At 40.9% G+C, this 22936-nt stretch overlaps 1 protein-coding gene across 2 annotated transcripts in view; it reads right to left on the reverse strand.

Annotated features, from left to right (window-relative positions):
• Positions 1–16786: 16786 nt before the first annotated feature.
• dock1 (dedicator of cytokinesis 1) overlaps positions 16787–22936 on the reverse strand; it is a 589776-nt gene continuing 583626 nt past the window's right edge. For both annotated transcript variants that reach the window (XM_080205635.1, XM_080205634.1), the window contains exons 51-52: positions 20715–20860; positions 16787–19119 (exon numbers count right to left, since the gene is read on the reverse strand). In XM_080205635.1, coding sequence (XP_080061761.1) covers positions 19024–19119; positions 20715–20860 — 242 coding nt within the window. In that variant the 3' untranslated portion in view covers positions 16787–19023. The remainder of the gene's footprint in view (positions 19120–20714; positions 20861–22936) is intronic.

Genomic DNA, 22936 nt, shown 5'->3' on the forward strand with positions numbered 1-22936 from the left:
GAAGAAGGGGCCTGAGCGGCTCAGTGGGGGTGTAAGGGGGGAGGTCTATTAAGGGGGGGGACATGAGGAGGAGATTCTAGTCGGGTCACTCTCATGCCTGCGTGCTGTGGGAGGGAGTGATCTGTTATTTGAGTGATGGGAAGGGGGAGGATATCCCTCTTCACTAAGGGGTTGGTGGTGCTTCCCTGGTTAGCAGTGGGGTGGAGGGTCACCATTTCCATATTGGGGGCGGGGGAGTGTCCTGTCGATGCTCTTTATAAATGTCACCCCGATCTATGAAAAGCCGGGCTGGCCGACATGTTTCCTGAGATGCATTAATTTGCATCCATCAGATGGGGGAATACAACCTGACAGACACTGCCAGTGCCAGCAGAAAACACACTAGGTTTCCCACTGCCGTGGGCACTTAGTCCTAATTCAGGAGAATTGCACCTTTTATTCCATCACGGGAGGAGAGATATCCGTTGTAATTGAGATTATTGCAAATATTGCTGGGAAGAAATAGAGCATTGTATAAAATTAAGAAATAAATGCAATACTGATAAATCATGGAAATCGAAATTAATGTAACCTGAAAAAAACCATGTATTTTTTTTGGAAGACTTCATAAAATTTAATTGATTGATGGATATAAGAACTGGCAGTTAAATAAATGAATGCGATATGTCTCAGTAGTCGCGTACATCAAGTGTGTGCAAAAATTTTATTATAACATATAACTCGATGGAATGTGAGATTTTGGCATTGACAATTAAGAATATCTATCTAAAGGGGAGGGAGAGAGAGAATATTTATATACCATTAAGAAATAACTTGTGTAAAGTAGGGAATGTTGGGAGGTGGGAAAGTTAGAGAGAACAGATGGTCTCCTCTAAATAAATTACAGACAACAGCTCAGTTGGCAGCTGAGTGGTTGATGTAAGTCTCAAATAATCAGTTTGTAAATGTTTTCTAAATTTGCTTACAGCTTTTCTTTGACTTGATTCAAATAACAGAATTGATGCAGTTTTTGTACAACTTATTTGGGCAAAGAAAAACAGGCACAAATAAATAATTGGGAACTTATAAAATTAAATGGATAGTGAAAGACAAATCTAAAATATTGTTATAAGGGAGTTTTTGGAATTGAGTATAAGTCAGGAACTTTTTTGACAGTCATGAGCTGATGTAATATTTCACTGTTCTCTGTCAAGCAATCAAGTATCCCAATAAAATGGCTTGTGTTATTTCTGCATCAATCCATCATTCAGCCTTCCTTGGAAAGTATTTTCTATTGTGCCTAAAGGCAAAGATTGCTATCCTGCATCTTTTAGCTACTATACTTTACATGTTTACATCTATTGAATGTTGTGCAAACTGAAAGCAAGTTGGAGGGAGCTAAAGCAGTTGACAGTCACTGTGCTGTTGATGCTTTTATAAATTAGAGGTGAGTTGAGCAGGTAGATGTTTCCTATGGTATCTCTGAAGTAACTGTCATTATATTGCTTCTTAGCTGTTCAAGATTTAGCTTGACAAGAGACACTGGAAATACTGAGTTGCTTGTTTCCACACAATTGAGCATTCATTTATGGAAAATGCTAATTTTCAAGATTGAGGAGCCCTGGAATTTCTCAAAAGAAGTTACTATGGTGCTGCATGAACTAATTCATATTTATAATGTTAATCATTAAATGGAATGGTAAGTCATGACGTGTTGTCTAGGGGATTGATTTTTTTTTGTGTGTACACAGGTAAGTTTCCTGATCGTTTCTTCCTCTTGATTCTCTGGCAGTGTAGAGAAACACATGAGGCAGATGGAGCACACGCTGACCTGTTCTAGTAGCTTGATTTTCCAATAACAGGTCACTAGACTGAAGCCAGAGCTTGAAAGGCATGACTATGAATCAGGCACAGTTTGATTCAGGGGAGACCAGGAGTTTCTCCCACTCTTATCGCCTGCCATCAGTGTATTGGAAGGATTTACAGGTTGATAATCATGTTTCAAATACACCTTCCATGGCCATGAAGTCCTGGATTAACACTCAAACCCGGCAGAGGCAGGCATGCCACAAGGCCTCCCTTCCAAAGGTTTAGTAGCACAAAAATCGTTGGGGTATTCCTGACTTACAGCTTAGTTTATTTCCCCCAGACACACAAGTATCCGAGACTACAAAACTATAAGTCAGAAGGGATACAGAGAGTGTGGCTAGAATATGGATAGGGAGAGGATATTGGAGCAAGGCTTAGAACTGAGGATAGCATGGTTAGCACTGCTGCTTCACAGCGCCAAGGATCCGGGTTCAATTCCGACCTCAGGTCACTATCTGTGTGGGATTTGCATGTTCTCCCCATGTCAGCATGGGTTTCCTCCAGGTGCTCCAGTTTCCTCCCACAGTCCAAAGATGTGCAGGTTAGGCTGATTGGCCATGATAACTTGCCCCTTAGTGTCAGGGGAATTAATGGGTTGAATGCATGGTATTACAGGGATAGTGGGGCGTGGGTGGGATAGTTGTCAATGCAGATTTGATGGGCTGAATGGCCTCCTTTTGCACCGTAGGGATTCTATGAGATGGGGCAGTGTTATAGACTCAGCAGGAGATGGAGCAAATATAGCAGAGTCAGAGGACAGGGTGGGGAACAGCTAGACACGGTTACAGACTGATTGGGAGTTAAATAAAATGTAAAATATTTGAGTAATAATGTGTCATGTATATAAAGTCTATGCAAATATTTGAATATATTTGCATTCAATTGAATCAAATGGAATATTTTGGCATTGAGATTGAAGAATATATTATATATATATATATAATCTCTATATATAGAGAGAGGAAATGGCAATAATGGGAGGAAGTAAAAGGCCAGGTGAGACAGGCTGAAGTGGAGCAGGTAGCCGCTGCAAACATATTGCGCAGTGGGCAATGGGGTGCTGATAGGGAAGGGGTGGGAGCAGTGATAATGTTCCTTTTTCACCCATTGTGGGAAAGCAACAGCTGTGTGGAGGATCTAAAAAGCAGGAAGATGAACAAGAACTTGCATTTATACATTGCCTTTAACATACTAAAAGTGTAAACAGCTTCATTTTTAAAGAAAACTTTGACATTCTACCAAGATTTATAAGAAGAGATGACTAAAGACATGGTCAACAGATATGTCTTAAGAAGTATCTTAAGCTAAGTGAGACAGAGATTTATAGAGAGAATCCCAGAGCTTAGAGCTAAGTTGAAGGCACACCCATCAATGGCAAAGAAAAGAAAACTGAGGAGGTGCAAGATATCAGAATTGAAGGAGCACAGGGATCTTTGAGGATTACAGGAGGTTTTCGAGATAGGAGGAGTGAGGCGCTGATGAGGTTTGAAAACAGGGATGAGAAGTTTCACACTGATTTATTGCCAGAGCAAGACAAAATGTCAATTTGTGACCATTGAGGTCATTGCCGAATGTGACGTGATAAAAGTTAGGATATTATAGCTTTGCAAGGGATCAGGGTTTGAGAATGCAGGTGGAGGGTCAGCCAGGACAGCATCGGAATAGTTCAGCCCAGAGACAACAAAGGCATGGATGCCTGTTTCAGCAGCAGATCAGCTGTGGCAGGGGTGGAAATAGGTGATGTTATGGAGTTGGAAGTAGAAAGCCTTGGTGATGAGGGCAGATATAGGTTTCAAAGCTCAGTTCAGAATTAAATAAGATGCCAAGTTTGCGAACATGGCTAATGCTTGGGAAAACAACCATTTGACCTTACCAATAAGAATAAACTCCTATTCAAACAATACTGAATAGTGAATGTGCAGCAAGTGCAGTGCAGGGTCAAGCAAGATTATGGTGAGGTAGGGATGAGTGTTAACAGCATACATATGGCCGAGATTTTCCATAAGGAAACTGATGTGTGGCTTGCGAGCAGACTTTTCTTTCTATGCTTTCTAGGACTTAGTAAATGAATGCCAGAGACATTTCCCACACTGTCACACTGGCAGGGCAGAGCCTGATAGAGCTGGCAATCATGTCTGTCTCCCACCCAGGGGCTAAACTTATCAAGGTAAGTCTGGATCTCAGAACAACAGGAAAGTTGTGGCTACGATGCAGAGCCTTCCTATTTGTCTAGGAGGCTCTTTTATAGCTTGCCCTTACCTGCATTGTCATCTGATGGCTGAAAACACCAATGAATACCCGTCCTGCTACATAACTGCATGTATCGCACATGCCTGCTGCTGGCCCTTCATATTTTAATTTTATTGTGTGCACCAGCTCCCAAAATGCAAGTGGAAGCTGCACTCACTTCCATTTCCAGTTCCACCATTGGGACCCAAGTCACTTGTTAAATTTCGCCTTTGATGTTGACATACACCCTGAAACATTCAAGTAAAACTTTCCATTTAAAACTAGATGCTGAAAAATACCAGAGGAGAGCATAGAATTCTGCTCTCTGCCTTAAATAATCAGAACAGATTTAGGAGGGACTAACAAAGAAGTGATGGTGTTTGGTAGCTTTAAAGGGCCCAATTTCACCTTAGCAAAATAACACATTACCAGGATCAATGCCCATCATGGTGCAATATGTGGCTTAAGTAATAATCTTGAGATTACTATTCTGTAGGCCTTGCGTTTTAATCTAAATCCTCTCTCTTGGATCTGACTTCGGATGACCCTGAACTGTGGTCTTTCCTAGTTGTTAGCTCCAATGTGAACGATGACCTCTAGCTGCTCACTTCCCCTTTCCAAGAGTCTGCATCTATTACTTTAGGCACAATACCCTTGCACCATAGGCAACATACCAAACATTGGGTTATCATCAGAAATAGCTATGTTTCTGCATTATTATATACAGCCCTACATGAATTACTTTCCTGCCCTCCAGTTCAATCACCCTTCCCTTATTTCCTCAGGTAGCTTTTTGTTCCATGGTGCTGCTCCTGACCAGCTTTCCTGAGCCATTATCCTTCATGTTCTGTGTATAAAGAACTATATATCTTTTAGACAAGTGCAAAAGTTAAGGGATCCCCTCTGACTTCAATTCATTTTGCTTTCTGTCTCCATGTGAATGGTCATTCACTTACCATCGCTTGCTTCAATTTCAAACTCTGACTGTCCTTCAATCAGTAGGGGTGAACATCATCTGAATTATGTGAACCATAAAATTCTCTTTGTTCTATTTGCTGCGCAGCTCTGAAGTTCCTTGTAATCCGTACCCCCAAACACCTTGTGGATCCACATCATCCATGTTGCACAATTATATTCTGTCCTTGTAACCCTTCTTATCTAGTCTCTACTAAATCTTTCTGACTATTGAAGACAAAAGGACAGTATTTTATGCTCTCCTGTGTGGTAAGCTTGGAGGCAGGAAAGGCATTTATTTGGATGGGGTGGTGGTGATTGGGTGGTGGTTGGGAACCCTTCCATGTTTCCACCTCCACCCCAATTAAGTCCATGGTGGGAAGGCCTATGGGTTGTCTTCCTGTCCCGTTGCCAGTTGAGGTCCTTAAGCGAGCAATGCCTAACTACGTGCATCATCCTGCTGCTGCCGGTATTCAATCAGACAAACAAGCCTGCACTGGTTGTTTTTTTTCTCCCAAGGGAATGGGAGTGGGGTGGGGTCCCTCATTGCAAGACACCCAGTGCCTGCCAAGAACCAGTCCTCTGCCTCAACTGCTGACACCCCTACACCCGCTCTTCATGACCCCACGCTGTGAAATCCCCCTCATCACTCACCTGAATCCAGGGATACACTGAAGATTTGGGTGTGAGCTGGTTGTCATTCCTACAGCAGCCACTGCCTCCTGTGGTGCTGCTCAGCAAAAGAGCTGCCGGCCTCTGATTGGTCACCGGATCTCTCACTTCCTGGGTCCTGATCCTGTGGAAGGCCAGCCAGTGAACTCTCTCTTGCCTGATTGTCAGGTAATACCAGCAGCCCTTCCCAGCAAGAGGTAATGTGGGTCTCTTGCTGGCTCTCCAGCTAGTGGCCTCCATAAAATTCCCTTAGTGCTGCCACAGCATTAAATTCCCTTTAAAACTGAAACCTTTTACTCAGTTTTATGCCTCACTTAACTTATGTGTATCTCTTGAGCTTGTCTCTTTCAATCTGGAGCTGTTTTATATATCTAGTGGAACTTAGACTTTGTTGAGTTAATCTGTCTCTTTGGGCTGAATTCTCTCAAGCTCCTGCTGGCCGGTTTAATGGCAGCCTGGCTGGAAGAATCTGGCGGGTGGTCCAAAAATCGGTTTTATGCTGGTGAGGGTTTACAACGGGAACTTCCGCTGGTCCCAAACATGGCAGATTGGGAAATCCTCTGGAGGCTGGCATGAAACTCAACTGCATCCCACCAACAGGATTCAGTCGAAGGCCTGACCACTTGCTCGATTCTCTGCGCTGTTAGCAAGAAGACACACTGGTTCAAAACAATTCTAGAACAACATGGTGTGGTGTCAGGACTCATCTGAACAATGCCTGGGGCTACCACTGGCGTTCAGGATAGAGGCCATTGATAACCTTGGACCCTGGAATACCACAGCAGTCGGGGGGGGTGGGGTAGCATGTACAGACAGACCTTCCAAATTTGGTGCTGTTGGTGGGGTACCTGAGGTGATCAGTACTGTCAGGAAAATTCAGACAATACAGGACTCACGAAGCCAGTGACTCTGAACCAAAGATGTAACTTTATTTAGAACAGCAGCTGTTGGGAGAAATCAGACAAAGGGTTGAGGCCGCTCTAAGACAGATCAAATCAAGTTCTAATGTATACAGTTCAATACAGGTCAATTGTAGATTTTTCTCACATTAGCTTTGAATAAATCATCTTCATTATACATCAATCAGCAGTATACCTGCCATATACTCTACCCAATCACATCTCTCCCTATAGCATCACTGTATTTCATTAGTTAATTAAAAACAGATGATCCTTCCTCTCTTGACTCAAACTAATTTCCCCGTTGCTGGTTACCCTAGACACTGGCTACAAAGGTTAAACTGTGTGTTTCCATGGGTTCTATTAAAGATCACTGCCAAATCAGATGCACATACACATCTGGACATACGTTCATGCTATTTGGACAGTGAATAGACTCTATTCATGAAGTCTGATTAAGTGCTCTCATTGTTTCTACCACTAGGTAATAAATTAAACTCTCTTAAGGCTATAGAATTCTCTCAGAATATGATTTGACCTGATGGACTTTACCGTGATGCTTTGCGGGGTTTACCTTGACTAAAGCATACAATAATTCTTAAAAAATACATTGATACATTCAAAAATATTACCATATATGCTTTAAATCTCAATCACTTGTTTAAATCTCTTAGTGCATTTCATATGTGTGTAAACTGCCTTTTTATTGGCTTATAAGTCTGTGTTTTAAGAATCTTTTCCCTTAATGCTGGTAGTTCTGTCAATGCCTTAATGTCTAATGTTTCAGGACACTAATCTTATTACCCCTCTTCAGGTGCCTTGGAGGGAGTTAATTTTCCAGCCTTAGAATGTTCCTGGAGATAGTGGCGGCACAATGGCAGTGTTCAGCACTGCTGCCTCGTGGTGCCAGGGACCTGGGTTTGATTCCTGGCTTGGGTCACTGTCTGTGGGGAGTTTGCACATGCTCCCCTTGTCTGCATGGGTTTCCTCCCATGATTTGAAAGCCATACTGGTTAGATGCATCAGCCATATTAAATTCTCTCTCAATGTACCCGTATAGGTGCTGGAGTGTGGCGACTAGGGGATTTTTCACAGTAACTTTATTGGGGTGTTAATGTAAGCCTACTTGTGCCACTAATAAAAAATGTCTTTTTCCACCTTCTGGCCTCACAATGTTCCCAGAGATCCATCTTCATTTTCAGGAAGTCCACCTTCTTCCTTCAATCATGCGTTAGTTCAATAATGGCACCCAGATAGGACAGCACACAGTGTGCCATCAGGCTTGCCCCACTGCGCAAAACAACTGGTTGCATAATTAATTATGTTGGGTTATGGCATGTTTTCCTGCCAGCCTCTGCAGTGGGAAACACTATGTTCCCAGATGGGAGAACTCTGCTCTTTATCTCAGCTGGCGAACCTGACCAATTAAATATTATCACCCACGTGGCTCCTTTTTCCCTGTGAACTAACAACTACATACTTGTATTTGCTAGTGCTACAAGGGAGGATTTAAACTAGATTGGCAGGGAGGTGGGACCCTCAGCAGCAGGGAAGCAAATGAGGGGCTGAAAGGAGATGCAGTACTTAGCAACAACAAGCTGAGTGGACATAATAGGCAGGAGCACGCAGGGAGCAGGGAAAACCTATTGGATTAAATTGCATCTGTTTCAATGCAAGAGGCCTGACAAGTAAGGCTGATGAACTCAGGGCATGGATAGGTATGTGGGGCTGGAATATCATAAGCATAACTGTAACATGGCTAAGGGAGGGACAAGACTGGCAGCTTAATGTTCCAGAGTACAGCTGCTTTAGGCAGGACAGAAGTGGTGGAAAGAGAGGAGGGAGAGTTGTATTTTTGATGAAGGGTAGAAGTCAGAGATGAAATAACTGAGGGATCATCCAGTGAGGCTTGGTGGATGGAACTAAGAAATAAGAAGAGGATGGTGATCTTATTGGGGTTGTACTATAGGCCCCCAAATAGTCAACGGGAATTAGAACAAATATGCAGGAAGGTTGGGGAGACTTGCAGGAGTAATAGGATTGTCATAGTAGGGGATTTTAATTTTCCTAACATAAACTGAGACTGCCATAGTGTAAAGAATTTAGATGGGATGGAATATAAAGTGTGTTCAGGAAAGTTTCTTCAGACAATAATGTGGAGGGTCTTACTCGGGAGCAAAACTTGATGTAGTCTTGGGAAGTAGAGCAGGGCAAGTGACTGAGGTGAACATGCGGGGCCGCTATGGAACCAGCGGCCTTAGTTCAATTAATTTTTAAAGTAGTTGTGGAAGGGAACAAAACAGGTCCACAGGTGCAAGTTCTAAATTGGAGCTAGGTGGATTTTGATGGAATTAGACAAGTTTGATGGAATTAGACAGGAGCTTGCAAGGGTTGATTGGAGTAGATTGTTTGAAGACAAAGGGACCTCTGGCAAGTGGAAGGACTTTATAAGTGAAATAGCTAGAATTCAGGATTTATATGTTGCTGTCAGGGTGAAGGACAAGGCTGGCTGGAGTAGGGAACTCTGAATGATAAAACATATTGAGGTTTTGACCAGGAAAAAGGAGGCATGGCTCAGGTACAAGTAGGGTATTCCCTGGAAGTATATAAGGGATGCAAAAGTATACTCAAGAAGGAAATTAGGAGAGCAAAAAGGAGGCATGAGGTAGCTTTGGCTGAGAGGACCAAGGTGAATCCAAAGGCATTCTTTAAGTCTATTAAAGGAAAAAGATTCTGAGGGGTAAGATATACAAGCATTTGGAAAGACACAGTTTGATTAGGAATAGTCAGCATGGGTTTGTGGATGGGAGATCATGTCTTACAAATTTGTTTAAGTTCTTTGATAAAGTAACCAGGAAGGTTGATGAGGGCAGGGTGGTAGATGTAGTCTATATGGACTTCAGTAAGGCCTTTGTTAAAGTTCCACATGGTAGGCAGCTCTGGAATGTTAGATCACAAGGAATCCAGGGGAAACTGGCAAATTAGATATACAACTGGCTTGATGGTAGGAAGCAGAGGGTAATGGTGGAAGGATGCTTGTCAGACTGGAGGCCTGTGACTCATGGTGTGCCTCAGGGGTCAGTGCTGGGCCCATTGATTTTTTTAAATCTATATCAATGATTTGGATGAGAAGGTACAAGCATGATCAGAAAGTCTGCAGATGACACTAAATAGGTGGTATTGTGGACAGTAAGGAAGGTTTTAAAAATTGCAGCAAGATTCTTGATCAGCTGGTGAATTGAGAAATGGCAAATGGAGTTCAATACAAATAAGTGCAAGGTGTTGCATTTTGGGAAGTCAAATCAAGGTAGGACTTTCACAGTGAATGGTAGGACCTTAGGGAGTATTGTGGACCAGAGGGACTTTGGAGTTCAGGTGCACGTTCTCTAAAGGTGGAGTCACAGGTACAGAGAGCAGTGAAGAAGGCTTTTGGCATGCTGGCCCTCATCAGTTAGGGCACTGAGTATTGAAGTTGGTAACTTAGGCTGCAGTTGTACAGGACATTGGTGAGGCCATACCTGGAGTATTGTGTTCAGTTCTGGTCATCTTGTTATAGGAAAGGTGTTATTAAACTGGGGAGAATGCATAAGAGATTTACAAGGATGTTGCCAGGACTCAAGGGACTGAATTATAAGGAGAGATTGGACAGGCTAGGACCTTTTTCCTTTGAAATGTAGGAGATTGAGGGGTGATCTTAAAGAGGTGTATAAGATCATGACAGGCATGAATAGGTGAATGCACTGAGTCTTTTTCCCAGGATTGGGAAATTGAGAACTAGAGGGCATTGGTTTAAGTTAAGAGTGGAAAGAATTAATGGGAACCTGAGGAGCAACATTTTTACACAGATTGTGGTACATATGTGGAATGAGCTGCCAGAGGAAGTGGTTGAGGTAGGGGCATTGACAACATTTAAAAGGCATTTGGACAAATATATGAATAGGAAAAGTTTAGAGGGATATGGGCCAAATGAAGGCAAATGGGGTTAGCTTAGATGGGCATTTTGGTTGGCATGGACCAATTTAGGTCTACGGGTTGTCTCTGTGTTGTAGATGCTATGAAGGAACAGATATTAACTTTTAGACAACTAGAAAATGTAGGCTTATACAATGGCATGGAATTAATGCTGGATTGTGCTTTTCTTAGTGCAATTCACCTGCCATTGGCAAATCAGCATAAAAGGTCAAGGCATCTAAACTGCAAATTACATCCCACGCAATTTGAGTTTCTGAAATCATTGCATTGATTTTAAAAAAGTATCATGCTGGAAGCTGGCCTGCCCACAAAACTAGGCATGCCCTCAGATTGACTTAATCACTGTATTAATCACTAATGCTGCCAATTTGCAGACCTTCAAAGAGGCTCCTAAACTTAAAAATAAGCAAAATATTGCAGATTCTGGAATCTGAAAGAAGAACAAAGGATGTTGGAAAAACCCCGTACGTGTGGCAGCCTCTATAAGGAGAAAAAATAGACTTAACGTTTCAAGTTTATTTGGCTTTTCATCAGAACTAACAAGGGAGAATTGTGTTAGATATTAAACAGTAACTGTGAGAGAAAGCAACAAAATACAACCTCAAGAACAAAACACAGATGGCTTGGTGTATAGAGTGGGGTGGGGGGTGGAGGGAGGGAGGGAGGGAGGGAGGGAGGGGTGGGTGGGGGGTGGAGGGAGGGAGGGGTGGGTGGAGGGAGGGAGGGAGGGAGGGAGGGAGGGGTGGGGGGTTGGAGGGAGGGAGGGAGGGAGGGTTGCATAAAGGCATGACTTTTCTCCTCCATCTTAAATCCCTTTATAAATATCCCAATCATGCCATTGCCCATCCGCAGTCCTCCCTCACACATATGCCAGGCCATTTGTTAATTTGCTAAATGTTTTACAATCTCTTACAGCTACAGTTTAATTTATTAGTGTTACAAGTAGGCTTGCATTAACAATGCAATGAAGTTACTGTGAAAATTAATGATTTGGATGAAGGCACAAAATGTAACATAAAGCTTGCAGATGGTAGCAAGTTGGGTGGGAACTGTGACGAGGATGCAGAAATCATTCAGAATGATTTGGGCAGGTTGGGTGAGTGGGCAAATCAATGGCAGATACAGTATAATTTGGATAAATGGGAGATTATTCAATTTGGAAGCAAAAACAAGGTAGGTTACGACTTGAATGGCTGTAAATTGGGAGGGGGGAGTGTGCAGCAGGACCTGGGTGTCCTTGTGCACTGAAGGTAAGCATGCAGGTGCAGCAGGCAGTAAAGAAGGCAAATGGCATGTTGGCCTTCATTGCGAGAGGTTTTGAGCACAGGAACAGGGATGTGCTGTTGCAAATATACAGGTCTTTGGTGAGGCCACACCTAGAGTATTGTGTGCATTTTGATCTCCTTTCCTGAGGACGCATGTTCTTGCTCTCAAGGGATTGCAGTGAAGGTTTACCAAGATTGATGTATGAGAGATTGACTAGATTGGGATTGTTTTTGCTGGAGATCAGGTGAATGAGGGGGGATTTCATATAGACTTATGGTGACCATCCAGGACCAGGAGTCACAGTCTAAGGATTCAGAGTAGACCATTTAGGACAGAAGTGAGAAGACATTTCTTCACCCAAAGAACATAAGAACATAAGAACATAAGAAATAGGAGCAGGAGTAGGCCATCTAGCCCTTCGAGCCTGCCCCGCCATTCAATAAGATCATGGCTGATCTGTCGCTGCTCAATTCCACTTTCCCGCCCTCTCCCCATAACCCTTAATCCCCTCTCTTATCAAAAACCCATCAACCCGCGACTTAAAAATATTTAGCGAGGTGAGTGGTGAGCCTGTGGAATTCATTATTACAGGGTGTAGTTGATACCAAAACATTGAATGTATTCAAGAGATGGCTAGATATAACACTTGGGGCAAATGGAATCAAAGGTTATGGGGAGAAAGCTGGATTCAGCTATTGAGTTGGATGATCAGGCATGGTCATGATAAATGGCAGAGCGGTTTTGAAGGGCCAAATACCTCTTGCTCCTATCTTCTATGTTTTTATCCCCTAGTTGTCGCACTCTGACGCCTCTTTGGGTATATTGAGGGAAGTTCTAATGAAAAGTTAAGTGGCCTTGAAACTCTGTTTTCCCTCTTTATTGATGCTGCCATCCGGAGATTTTCCAGCATTGTACGTTCTTGTCCCTTAAAATTGAACCTTTTGTAGGACACATATACTTCCCTTTTAACATTTACCTATAAAAAATGTTTAACATGCCATGAAACTGACTACTTAACTCCCGAGAAACAAGTAAATCTGTAATGTTCTATAATCTTCAGCTATCTAAAATCACTATTTCATGGCAAAATAAAGCAATGCTGAAAATCTGGAATAAGAACAGAAATTGCGGTAAATGGCAGCATTTGTGGAGAGAGAAGCAGTTATGGGCCTTGCTCATCCTGAAATTGTAAAATCCCCCCTGAGGTCAACGGACCTTCCCATGCTCCGCCCCTCGCCCGCACCGATTCCCATGGCGGGTGGGTCGGTAAAATTCCGGCCAGTGTTTCAGATTGTGTCCTTTTATCAGATGCTACTAAGCCTGCTGAGTATTTCCAGCAATTGTTTTGGTTTAAAATCACGTGGCGGACTGAACACTGATTAAAAATGCTTATGATTTGTGATCAATCCGTTTTCAGCTGTATTAGCAGAACTACTTGTGAGACTTTTTACTTAGCAGAACTATACCAGGTTGCCATTCTTCAACGAATCAGGGAATAGTTTTAATACAAGAAAGAAAAACAATTACCTTCCAAAGTGCTGTCCAATTGCATTAACTTACAGAAAACTTTACACATGCGGATGAATTTGAGCAGAAACACGAGCAAAAGAAAAATCAACTCTGAAAATGAGGTGGATTGTCCATTGAGCTCAAAGAGAAGCCTTTCTTCAATGTTCCTTAAGAGATATTCCTAGCTCATACCTACTTCAGAAACCAGCTTACTAAATTACTGCAACAGTTTATCTCTACTGAACTTTGGGCTTTCTTGGCTTTCTCTTCCACTAAGACCCAAAAGGCTTTTTTACTGCTGAGTTGGAAAAACCAATCCAATAACTTCTTCAAATCTGTCAAGAAAACTGACTCACTCTTGGGATACTAATTTGCCAATTTGTATAACTTATTGACCTCTAATGGAGCAGCTGATCAAGATATGCACGTGCTATCGTCTGGATAATTTGGGAGGTTTTCGCATTATGCCTATCTATCTGCACTAAACATTCTCTATAATTGCTGTTTTGTCCCCTTCTAACTAAGGTGATATTAGTTATAGTTTGCATATATATAAAAAAGTACAAAGAATAAAGAAAAATATAGCATAGGAACAGGTCCTCCAAGCTGACCATGATACTCTAACTAAAAAAAAGCCTTTTGCCCTTACTTGACCTATATCCCTCTATTTCTTTCCTATTCATATACCTATCCAGATACCTCTTAAATGTTGTTAATGTGCCTGCTTCCACTACATCCTCTAGCAATGTGTTCCAGGCACCTGCCATTCTCTGTGTGCAAAACTAACCCCCCCACATCTCTCTTAAACTTTCCCCCTCTCACCTTGAAGCTGTGCCCCCTTGTAATTGACACTTCCACCCTTGGAAAAAGCCTCTGTCTATACCTCTCAATTTTGTAGACGTCTATCAGGTCTCCCTTCAGTCTCTGTCTTTCCAGTGAAAACAATCCTAGTTTATTCAACCTCTCCTCATAGCAATATTCTGGTGAACCTTCTTTGCACTCTCTCCAAAGTTTCCACATCCTTCTGATAGTATGATGACCAGAACTGCATGTAATACTCCAATTGCAGCCTAACCAAGGTTTTATATAGCTGCAACATGATTTCTCAACTCCTGTACTCAATGCCCTGGCTAATGAAGGCAAGCATGCCATGTGCCTTCTTAATCATCTTGGCTGCCTGTGTTGCTACTTTTAGGGAATTGTGGACCTGCACGCCCAGATCCCTCCATTAATGTTAACGTTTCTAAGGGTTCTGCTATTTAAAGAATAATTCACACCTAAATTTGATCCTCCAAAGTGCATCATCTCACATTTGTCTGGATTAAGCTCCATCTGCCATTTCAGTGCCCAAGGTTTCCTGTGTCCTATCTGTTTACATTTTGTTGTATTTTCTGACAATCTGTGGCACTATCAGCAACTCGGCCAATCTTTGTGTCATCCTCAAACTTACTAATCAGACCAACCACATTTTCCTCCAGATCATTTATATATACTACAAACAGAGGTCCCAGTGCTGACCCCTGTGGAACATCACTAGCTACTGATCTCCATTCTGAAAAACACCCTTCTACCGGTGCTCTCTTCTCAACCAAGCCAGTTCTATATCTATCTAGCAGGCTCACCCTGAATCTGAAGTGATTTTAGTTTTTGTACTAGTCTGCCATGTGGGACCTTGTTAAAACACCTTACTAAAGTCCATATAAATTATATCCACAGCCCTTCTCTCATCAATTTTCTTCGTCACCTCTTCAAAAAACTCAATCAAGTTGGTAAGCCGTGACCTTCCCCGTCCAAAACCAATTGCATGGTTTATCACTAACTAGTCCACTTTTCTCCATGTGTGTATATATCCTGTCCCTCAGTAAATTCTCCAAAAGCTTCCCTACCACTGATGTCAGGCTCATCAGCCTATAATTTCATGGATATTCCCTGCTTCTTTTCTTAAACAAGGGCTATTCTCCAATACTCTGGAACCTTGCCTGTGGTCAAAGAGGATGTGAAGATATCTGTTAAGGCCTTAGCTATTTTTCCCCTTGCCTCCTGCAGTGACCTGGGATAGATCCCATCTGGTCCTGGGGACTTTTCTACTTTAATGCAATTTAGGATAGTCAGCACTTCCTTCTTTGATATTTTGACATTCTCTATAGCGTTTACACACCTATCCTTAACCTCAACATCCGTCATATTCTTCTCCTTGGTGAATACCAATAAAGTACTCATGAAGGATTTTACCCACTTCCTGAGGCTCTATGCATAGTTTCCCTCCATTGTCCTTGAGTGGGCCTGCTCTTCCTCTAACTATCCTCTTGCTCCTAATATATGCATAAAAAACCTTGGGATTCTCCTTGACCCTGTTTTCTAAAAACATTTCATGGCCTCTTTTAGCCTTCCTAATGCCACGTTTAAGTTCCTTTCTACTTTCACTGTACTCGTCAAGGGCTTTGTCAGTTTTTAGACCTAGACCTACTGTATGCTTCCTTCTTCCTTTTGACTAAACTCACAATTTCTCTTGTCATCCATGGTTCCCAAATCCTGTCATTTCTATCCTTCATTTTTGCAGGGACATGCTTGTCCTGCACTTCAATCAACTGATCTTTAAAAGCCTCTCACATGTTAGACGTAGGTTTGCTCTCCAATGGCTTCTTCTAATCCACATTCCCCAGTTTCTGTCTACTTTAGATGTAATTGGCCCTCGCCCAATTAAGCACTGTCACCCGAGGGCCACTCCTGTCCTTATCCATGAACCTATGAACTTGGAAAACATATCTCTACTCAAGTACTTCATTAATGCAAAACCTGATCTTTTGTGTACTCTGAACAATAAAACCAAAATCAGAAACATCTTACATTTGGATTTTCAAATAGCACCAACTTTTCCAACCCTCGGAGATGAGGGGGTTGGACTATGAAGAGAGACCAAATAGACTGGGTCTGTACTCGTTGGAGTTTAGAAGGATGAGAGACATATAAGATAATGAAAAGGATGGATAGAGGAGAGGTAGAGAGATTCTTCCCGCTCAGAAAGGACAGCAGGACTAGAGGGCACAGCCTCAAGATAAGGGGGGGAGCAGTTTAGAACGGAGTTGAGGAGGAACTTCTTCACTCAAAGGGTGGTGAATCTCTGGAATTTTCTGCCCGTTAAAGTGGTGGAGGCTACCTCGCTAAATATATTTAAGTCACGGGTAGATAGGTTTTTGGTAGGCAAGGGAATTAAGGGTTATTGGGAGAAAACAGGAAAGTGGAACTGAGCCACTTCAGATCAGCCATGATCTTATTGAATGGCGGGGCAGGCTCGAAGGGCTAGATGGCCTACTCCTGCTCCTACTTCTTATGTTCACATCTGCAAGTTTAACAATAGACTAAGGGTGACACTTAACTGAAGGATAAAGCAGACAAAACAAATCTAATTCACTGACAATGAAAATTTCAGCCACTAAAACTTTGAACATTTTTGTTTTTATTTTGGGAGTCAGTAGTGAATTGATTAATCTAGTTTCACTCATATCATGATTACAGAAAATGCTAAAAATTACATTTTAGAAATCATAAAATCATAACAAAAGAATTGTAAAAAGTTAGTTGGCATATTCCATTTCCCATTTTGACCCTATTAAATAAAACAAAAACAAGATCTTTTAGCAAAATATGACCAATAGTTTACAGTCAATAAGCTTCAAAATCTAAAAGCTCTTATTAGGAATAAATCCATTTGCAGAATTATACTAAGCAATTGTAATAAATGTTGACACCATAAAAGGAGTTTTAAAATTTCAGCTTCATATATATATACATACTTCTGTACATAATGATTACACTCCATGGACAAAGCAGTAATTTGTTTCATCAAAGACTATTACTTTACCCGTCTTATTGAAAAAGTAAGCAAAATTTCATATCTGAGAATGAATCAATTATTGAATAACTATTTAAATTGAAAATCAAGAAAAGTAATATATTCTAACGCAAGTGTCATTGGCCCGGATTTTGCAGTGGTAATAATGGTCAAAGTATCAGTGTTTGTTGTCATTACTCCTGTGAAGCTGACAACAACCTCTGGAATATTTGCATGTGAAGTTAAAAGCAGAAATCCAGAAGTTGCTTTCAGTGATTCTACGCTTCTCTATAGGGTGCACTGCTGAAGTCCCTGCAGACTGTAATCAGTTGGAAATGAGGGATTCCCCGTTTACACTGTAATAACACTGTTAAAACCCTCTAAAATGTTATACTTTGCTAATGAGGTGTACCTTATTTGTCTGAAGAACCTGTCTCGCCCTGGATAACTGATTTTCTATTTGTGCAAAATCATTTTTGTTCTGTTCTGATCAAAATTGCTAAATTTTAATATAATGATGTATTTTGATGTTTACCATACTTCAACTTTAGATGTGCCAAATGTTTACTTTATGCTGAGGAATTAAAATACATGAAGGATAATCAGTGCTCCCTGGCTAGTTGCTACGAAAATTCTTCAATGTATCTAGCTATTTTCCCTGCTTTTTTGAGTGAGTTAATTTGTGACAAATGGACAGGCTTTCTCAAGCCATGACAAGTTTGGTTTGACCATCAGCAACAGGAGGACAAATGTTATGGGATATTGCCAAACCATCATCTATCAGCATTGACAATATGGCAGTGAGGTTGATGGCTTCACATATCTAGGTTCCACAATCACTAACAATCTGTCACTTGATACTGAAATCAACATACACACTACAAAAGCTACAGCTGTTATGTCCAAGCTGAGTAAAAGTGTGGAACAACAGCAACCTGACTGAAAATATCAAACTGGAAGTCTATCAAGCTTGTGTCCTCAGTGCATTGTTCCACAGTGGTGAGACTTGGATAATATATGCTAGGCAAAGACCTTCTGTATTGTGAACTGGCTACTGGGTCATGATTTCTAGGCATTCACACCTCTGCTACAAGGGCACCTGTAAATGAGATATGAAGATGGCAGATATTGATACTGAAAACTGGGAGACAGTCACTGATGGCCAGGATTTCTGAATGCAGACTAGAAGGGCATTGGAAGAGTAGAAATGAAAGTTGTCTGAGAAGAGGGCTAGAGAAAACAGAGGCCAGTGGATTGTACATCTTGAAGCTTCTGAGTCACAGGCAATGCTTAGCTGGCCATCATGGCACAAACCATCGTATGAGGCGAAAGGCTTCCACATCCTACCCTATTTGATGTTATCGCTATTGTTGGACACCTGGACTCTTTATTTGCTGTCAAGTTCAAACTAATGTCAGGAAGGATGAAATTCATGCCATTGAGATTGTTAGATCTTTGTAGACATCTCCCTTCAAGTTAGTAATGAGCAACATCACTTTGTTGCTGACCACAAAATCCAGACCATTACATCAGTCCCCTAACCAAATGCCAGGAATTTTCATCCACTGAGCAACATTTCCAATCTTACAGCACAAAAGAAGTTTCAAATATAACATTTCAGCTGTTTTAACATTTTATGTGCATATTATATGTATTAGTTAATATTTAAAATTCAGCAGCAGAATCTGTTGGCTAAAGTACATATTTTTTGTCTCCTTATTTGACTGTTTAGACCTAAATGAGGTGAATTTTTTTTATGTCCCTTCAATTTGAAAGGCAAAAGAATGGACAGGTTGCATTTTCTGTCTTTTGTGTAGCCTGGAATTGGTATTGGGTACAGTGTCAGTACTGTACAATCCCAGAGTCTACTGATGTTTGCTTCCGAGTTGTCTTTGGAGGAGGAGGAGGAGGCGTCTTGCTTGGTAGAGGTGGTGGGAGCTGTTGGAAAGAAAATCACTTTGGTGAGCTGTTCATTTCTCATTTACAGAATCTTTAACAGCGACCTTGGCTTAAATTGAATATTGAGCACTGGATGGCCTTAAATATATTTAATGCTATCAATTTATGACAAAGCTACAAGTACACCAGGATAAAGCACAGCATTGATTTTACTATTTGCTATAACTGTTTGCTATAACTACTTTTTAACCTGTTAAATGTCATCATTTTTTCTATTATGCAGAACACATTTAACTCAGAAATTACTTTGAAAATTACAGTGAGAACTGGACTCATGTGCAATGAAACCACAACTTCAGATGAGGGGTAGATGTGCAGTTAAACATGGAAATCCAAATGCTGGTGTCAAAGTTGCACTGTGAATTTTGCAAAAATAGCATCTTGCTTTCTGTCTCACCACTGAAAGGCAGAGAATGGTGTGATAGTGCTATATTTATACAGTAGATATGAATTAAATTTGTCAGAGCAAGTTAAATTTTGTCTATTTCATTCTAAAGTACCTTTTAGCACTGTGATAAATATTGAATTTACTCTGGCTCTGAAAGTATATGATTACAAGCATGAACTCTTATTCCTTCACAGTTTAATTGTTCATTTCAAAAATATAAAAACTGAAATTGTTATAATTCTTTATTTTTTTCCTTTCAGCCACTTTCTTCTCTCTTAATCCAACCTTTATTTCTCTCTTTTTTGTACAGATTTGGCATTTAACTGACACCCCCCTCTGTTTTACAACAGCAAATTGTGGACAATATATTTATCGAAATATAGAATCAATTTTATTGAGAAAGTTTTGAAGTTTGGTTAAGTTTCTACTATTGTTAAATGTTAGTTGTTCAAAAGTAAGTTCAATAAATTTAAAGAAATTAATCTAAGACTGTTTTTGCAACATTGATAAAGGTTGTTTATATCAACTTATCAGCAAGTAACTTGTAACTTTACAGTTTTATTCCAGTAACTTGATAAAGTGTTACTGGAAAAACTAAATTGAACATTTATCTGAGTAGTAAGGAGGTGATATTTTAGCCCATATTCGCCATCTGAACGAATGGTAATACAGACTTAAAATCAGGAGAGAATTGGGAAACAGAGAGAGATTGCGTTTCGCGATTTTCCCTGGCTTCCCACCTCCCCACCCACTGGTGACATAGTGAGGTTCACACATAAAGGGCAAAAATCTCATTTGAATGTATTTTAATATGTTTGAACATCATTAACACTGCCACCCCCCCCCACCCCCATATATTCCCCACTCGCCGTATTTTCAAACCTCATCAACATGACTTTAGAACGGGTTCACCCAGCCCTGACTATTAGTGGTGGTGGTTGGGATGGGGAGGAGGAGATGCTGGCAATGACTGTTGGTTGGTGGGATTGTAAGTTAGTGTTGATCGCGTTGGCAGGGAGGGGGATGTTGCCACTGATCATGGGGGGAGTGTGTGTGTGTATGTGTTGGGGGGGGGGGGGGAAGATGTCGGTGTTGACTGGGGAGGGGGGCTGGGGGGAGTCAGTTTAAAAAATTGATTATGGAAAGAACAGAGAAGTATTGCTTGTTAACTTCAGATCATAGTTACCCTGGGTTGATGTAGGGGAGGTGTGATAGAAGTGGCGAATTCTTGACTTTCAGTCAATGTTCCATAATCACCACTGTTGCCTTTAACAGGAAGTGGAGGTGGAATTCCAGTCTGCTCAGGATTATCTGCGCCATTAAGATCCACATCTAGAAAGAACAGATTGAAGTTGTATTCGGATTTTAATCATGATCTATTTGGACTGTAGCATTTTCTCCTGGATACAAGAATATACTGTAAAATGCAATTTATTTGATAACTTTCTGAGCGACATGAACTATTCTAACAAAATTGTATATAAAATGGCAAGTACACTAATTATAAGAATATTCAGGAATATAACAGATTTGCAAACAGCTTATAGTATTCTGTGAAAATGATCTTACGGAGGAAAATCAACAAGAATTAAAATTTTTTTTACAATAAGCACCATATGCTCCAAGAGTAATTTATGAACTGAAGCTGTAGAAATTCTACTTAAGTTTGGCCAGCAACATGTAAGTGTGGAAAGTGACATAATTATATCAAATAATACTTCTAGTCATACCAAATAATCTTAATAGCGTAACCTGATGTGACTAATTTGAATCCAAATAATAATAAAATCTCAGGAAGGTTTCAGAGTGCCAAAATCTGGTTCATTATTGACTTATTCCTTCTATATAGAACTCTAAATGATGCAGAATTTACTCCCATACATTTGGAGACATTATCATCTGTAGCTGGAATTGCTCTTTTCAGCATAGACCAGATATTTTGTTTATTTTTGATGAATATATGTTATCTTATATATATCAGTTTTGCTCATCTTGTATCTGGAATTACAAAGGAATTTTTTTTTCTACATTTCTTCCAATTATTTCTATATTGTCCATACACAAACACAATGGCCTTGCTATTTTTCTCTCTCTAACATAGACACATTATTTGATCATAGGCTTTGTTATATTTTTGAGTAAGATAATGCACTGCTGTTGCTGCCCAGGTATAAAAGACAGTGCTGCCTTCAATTTTTTGTCATTTATCAAGTTTTTAATACCTATGAACATACGTATTTAACTGAACAAATCAAATGAACAAAATATTTGGAATTGTAGGCTTATTCCCAATTGTTTTGATGGTCCTATTACAAATTAATCTTGCACAGCAAAATTGATTACAAAGAGCGCTAATTAAAGAAATTACTAAACAATATAATTATAGTCACAACACTAGCTAGTAGCCACAATCTTACGTAATGAGTTTCAGTCTTGAGCTTCACTGTGTTGGTCTATGTACAGAATTCATACACCATAAGCATAATTTTTTGCTGGCAGGAAAAATGGAGGGCAGCTGCCTGCCAGGTTTTCTACTGCATTTCCAACGCTTTGAAAAAATAAAGGAAAAGGGTGGATCCCACAATGTCATGCTGGCAGGGCAGGCTCATTCAACAACTCTGTCTCCAGAGAGGTCGGTCGTGCACCGATCCAAAAAAAATTAGATGATAAATAAAGAACTACCTCCCCCTCCCCCAACAGACATGGAGCCTACACCCCACGGACATGGGAAACCCATGACACCCAATGGACACAGGACAACCTCCTAACGACACTGTACAGCTACCCCATGGTCACATGACCCCTCCCCTCACTGATCAACTCAATGGAAGATTCCCCCCTCCCCCCATCCCCTCCTCCACCCTGGCAGTGCCAAGGTACTGCTCAGGCATGACCATCTCCCCCTAAGGCCTGTACTTATCTGTGCACTCTTGGCGGGGACTGTTCGCTGGGTTCCTGTCAGGACCTGTTGTAAACTCTGCGACATAAAGTTAATGAACTCAACAGGAAATCCTGCCAGTGTAAGCGACATTTTGAGATTGCCTTTGGATTCTCTGTTGCTCCAGTTTTTCCACCTACTGAAAGCGGGGGTTCAAAATTCCGCCCCAATGCCCCCCCCCCCCCCCGATCTGGATTTTGTGCCTAGTGGTGAAGGAAGGGTGTTCACATAACGTTCACTTTCTTGTTGTGAACTTGATTGTAGCATTTTTCAGCTAAGTTAAGTTAGCAGAATTAAGCTACAGTGATGTCATCATGTTATTCAAGCAGTCAATTACATTAAAGAATATTCACAGGCAGTGAAGCAGAAAATTAGTAAGTAAATCACGTTTTATTAATTTTACATATTTTTTAGGGCCAGATTGGTTGTTCTGCAGTAGTTTACCCAGATTATAAACAGTTACATTTCAC

This window comes from Carcharhinus amblyrhynchos, chromosome 17 (genome assembly GCF_965287045.1).
Source record: "Carcharhinus amblyrhynchos chromosome 17, sCarAmb.v2.hapA, whole genome shotgun sequence".
Lineage (NCBI taxonomy): Eukaryota > Metazoa > Chordata > Chondrichthyes > Carcharhiniformes > Carcharhinidae > Carcharhinus > Carcharhinus amblyrhynchos.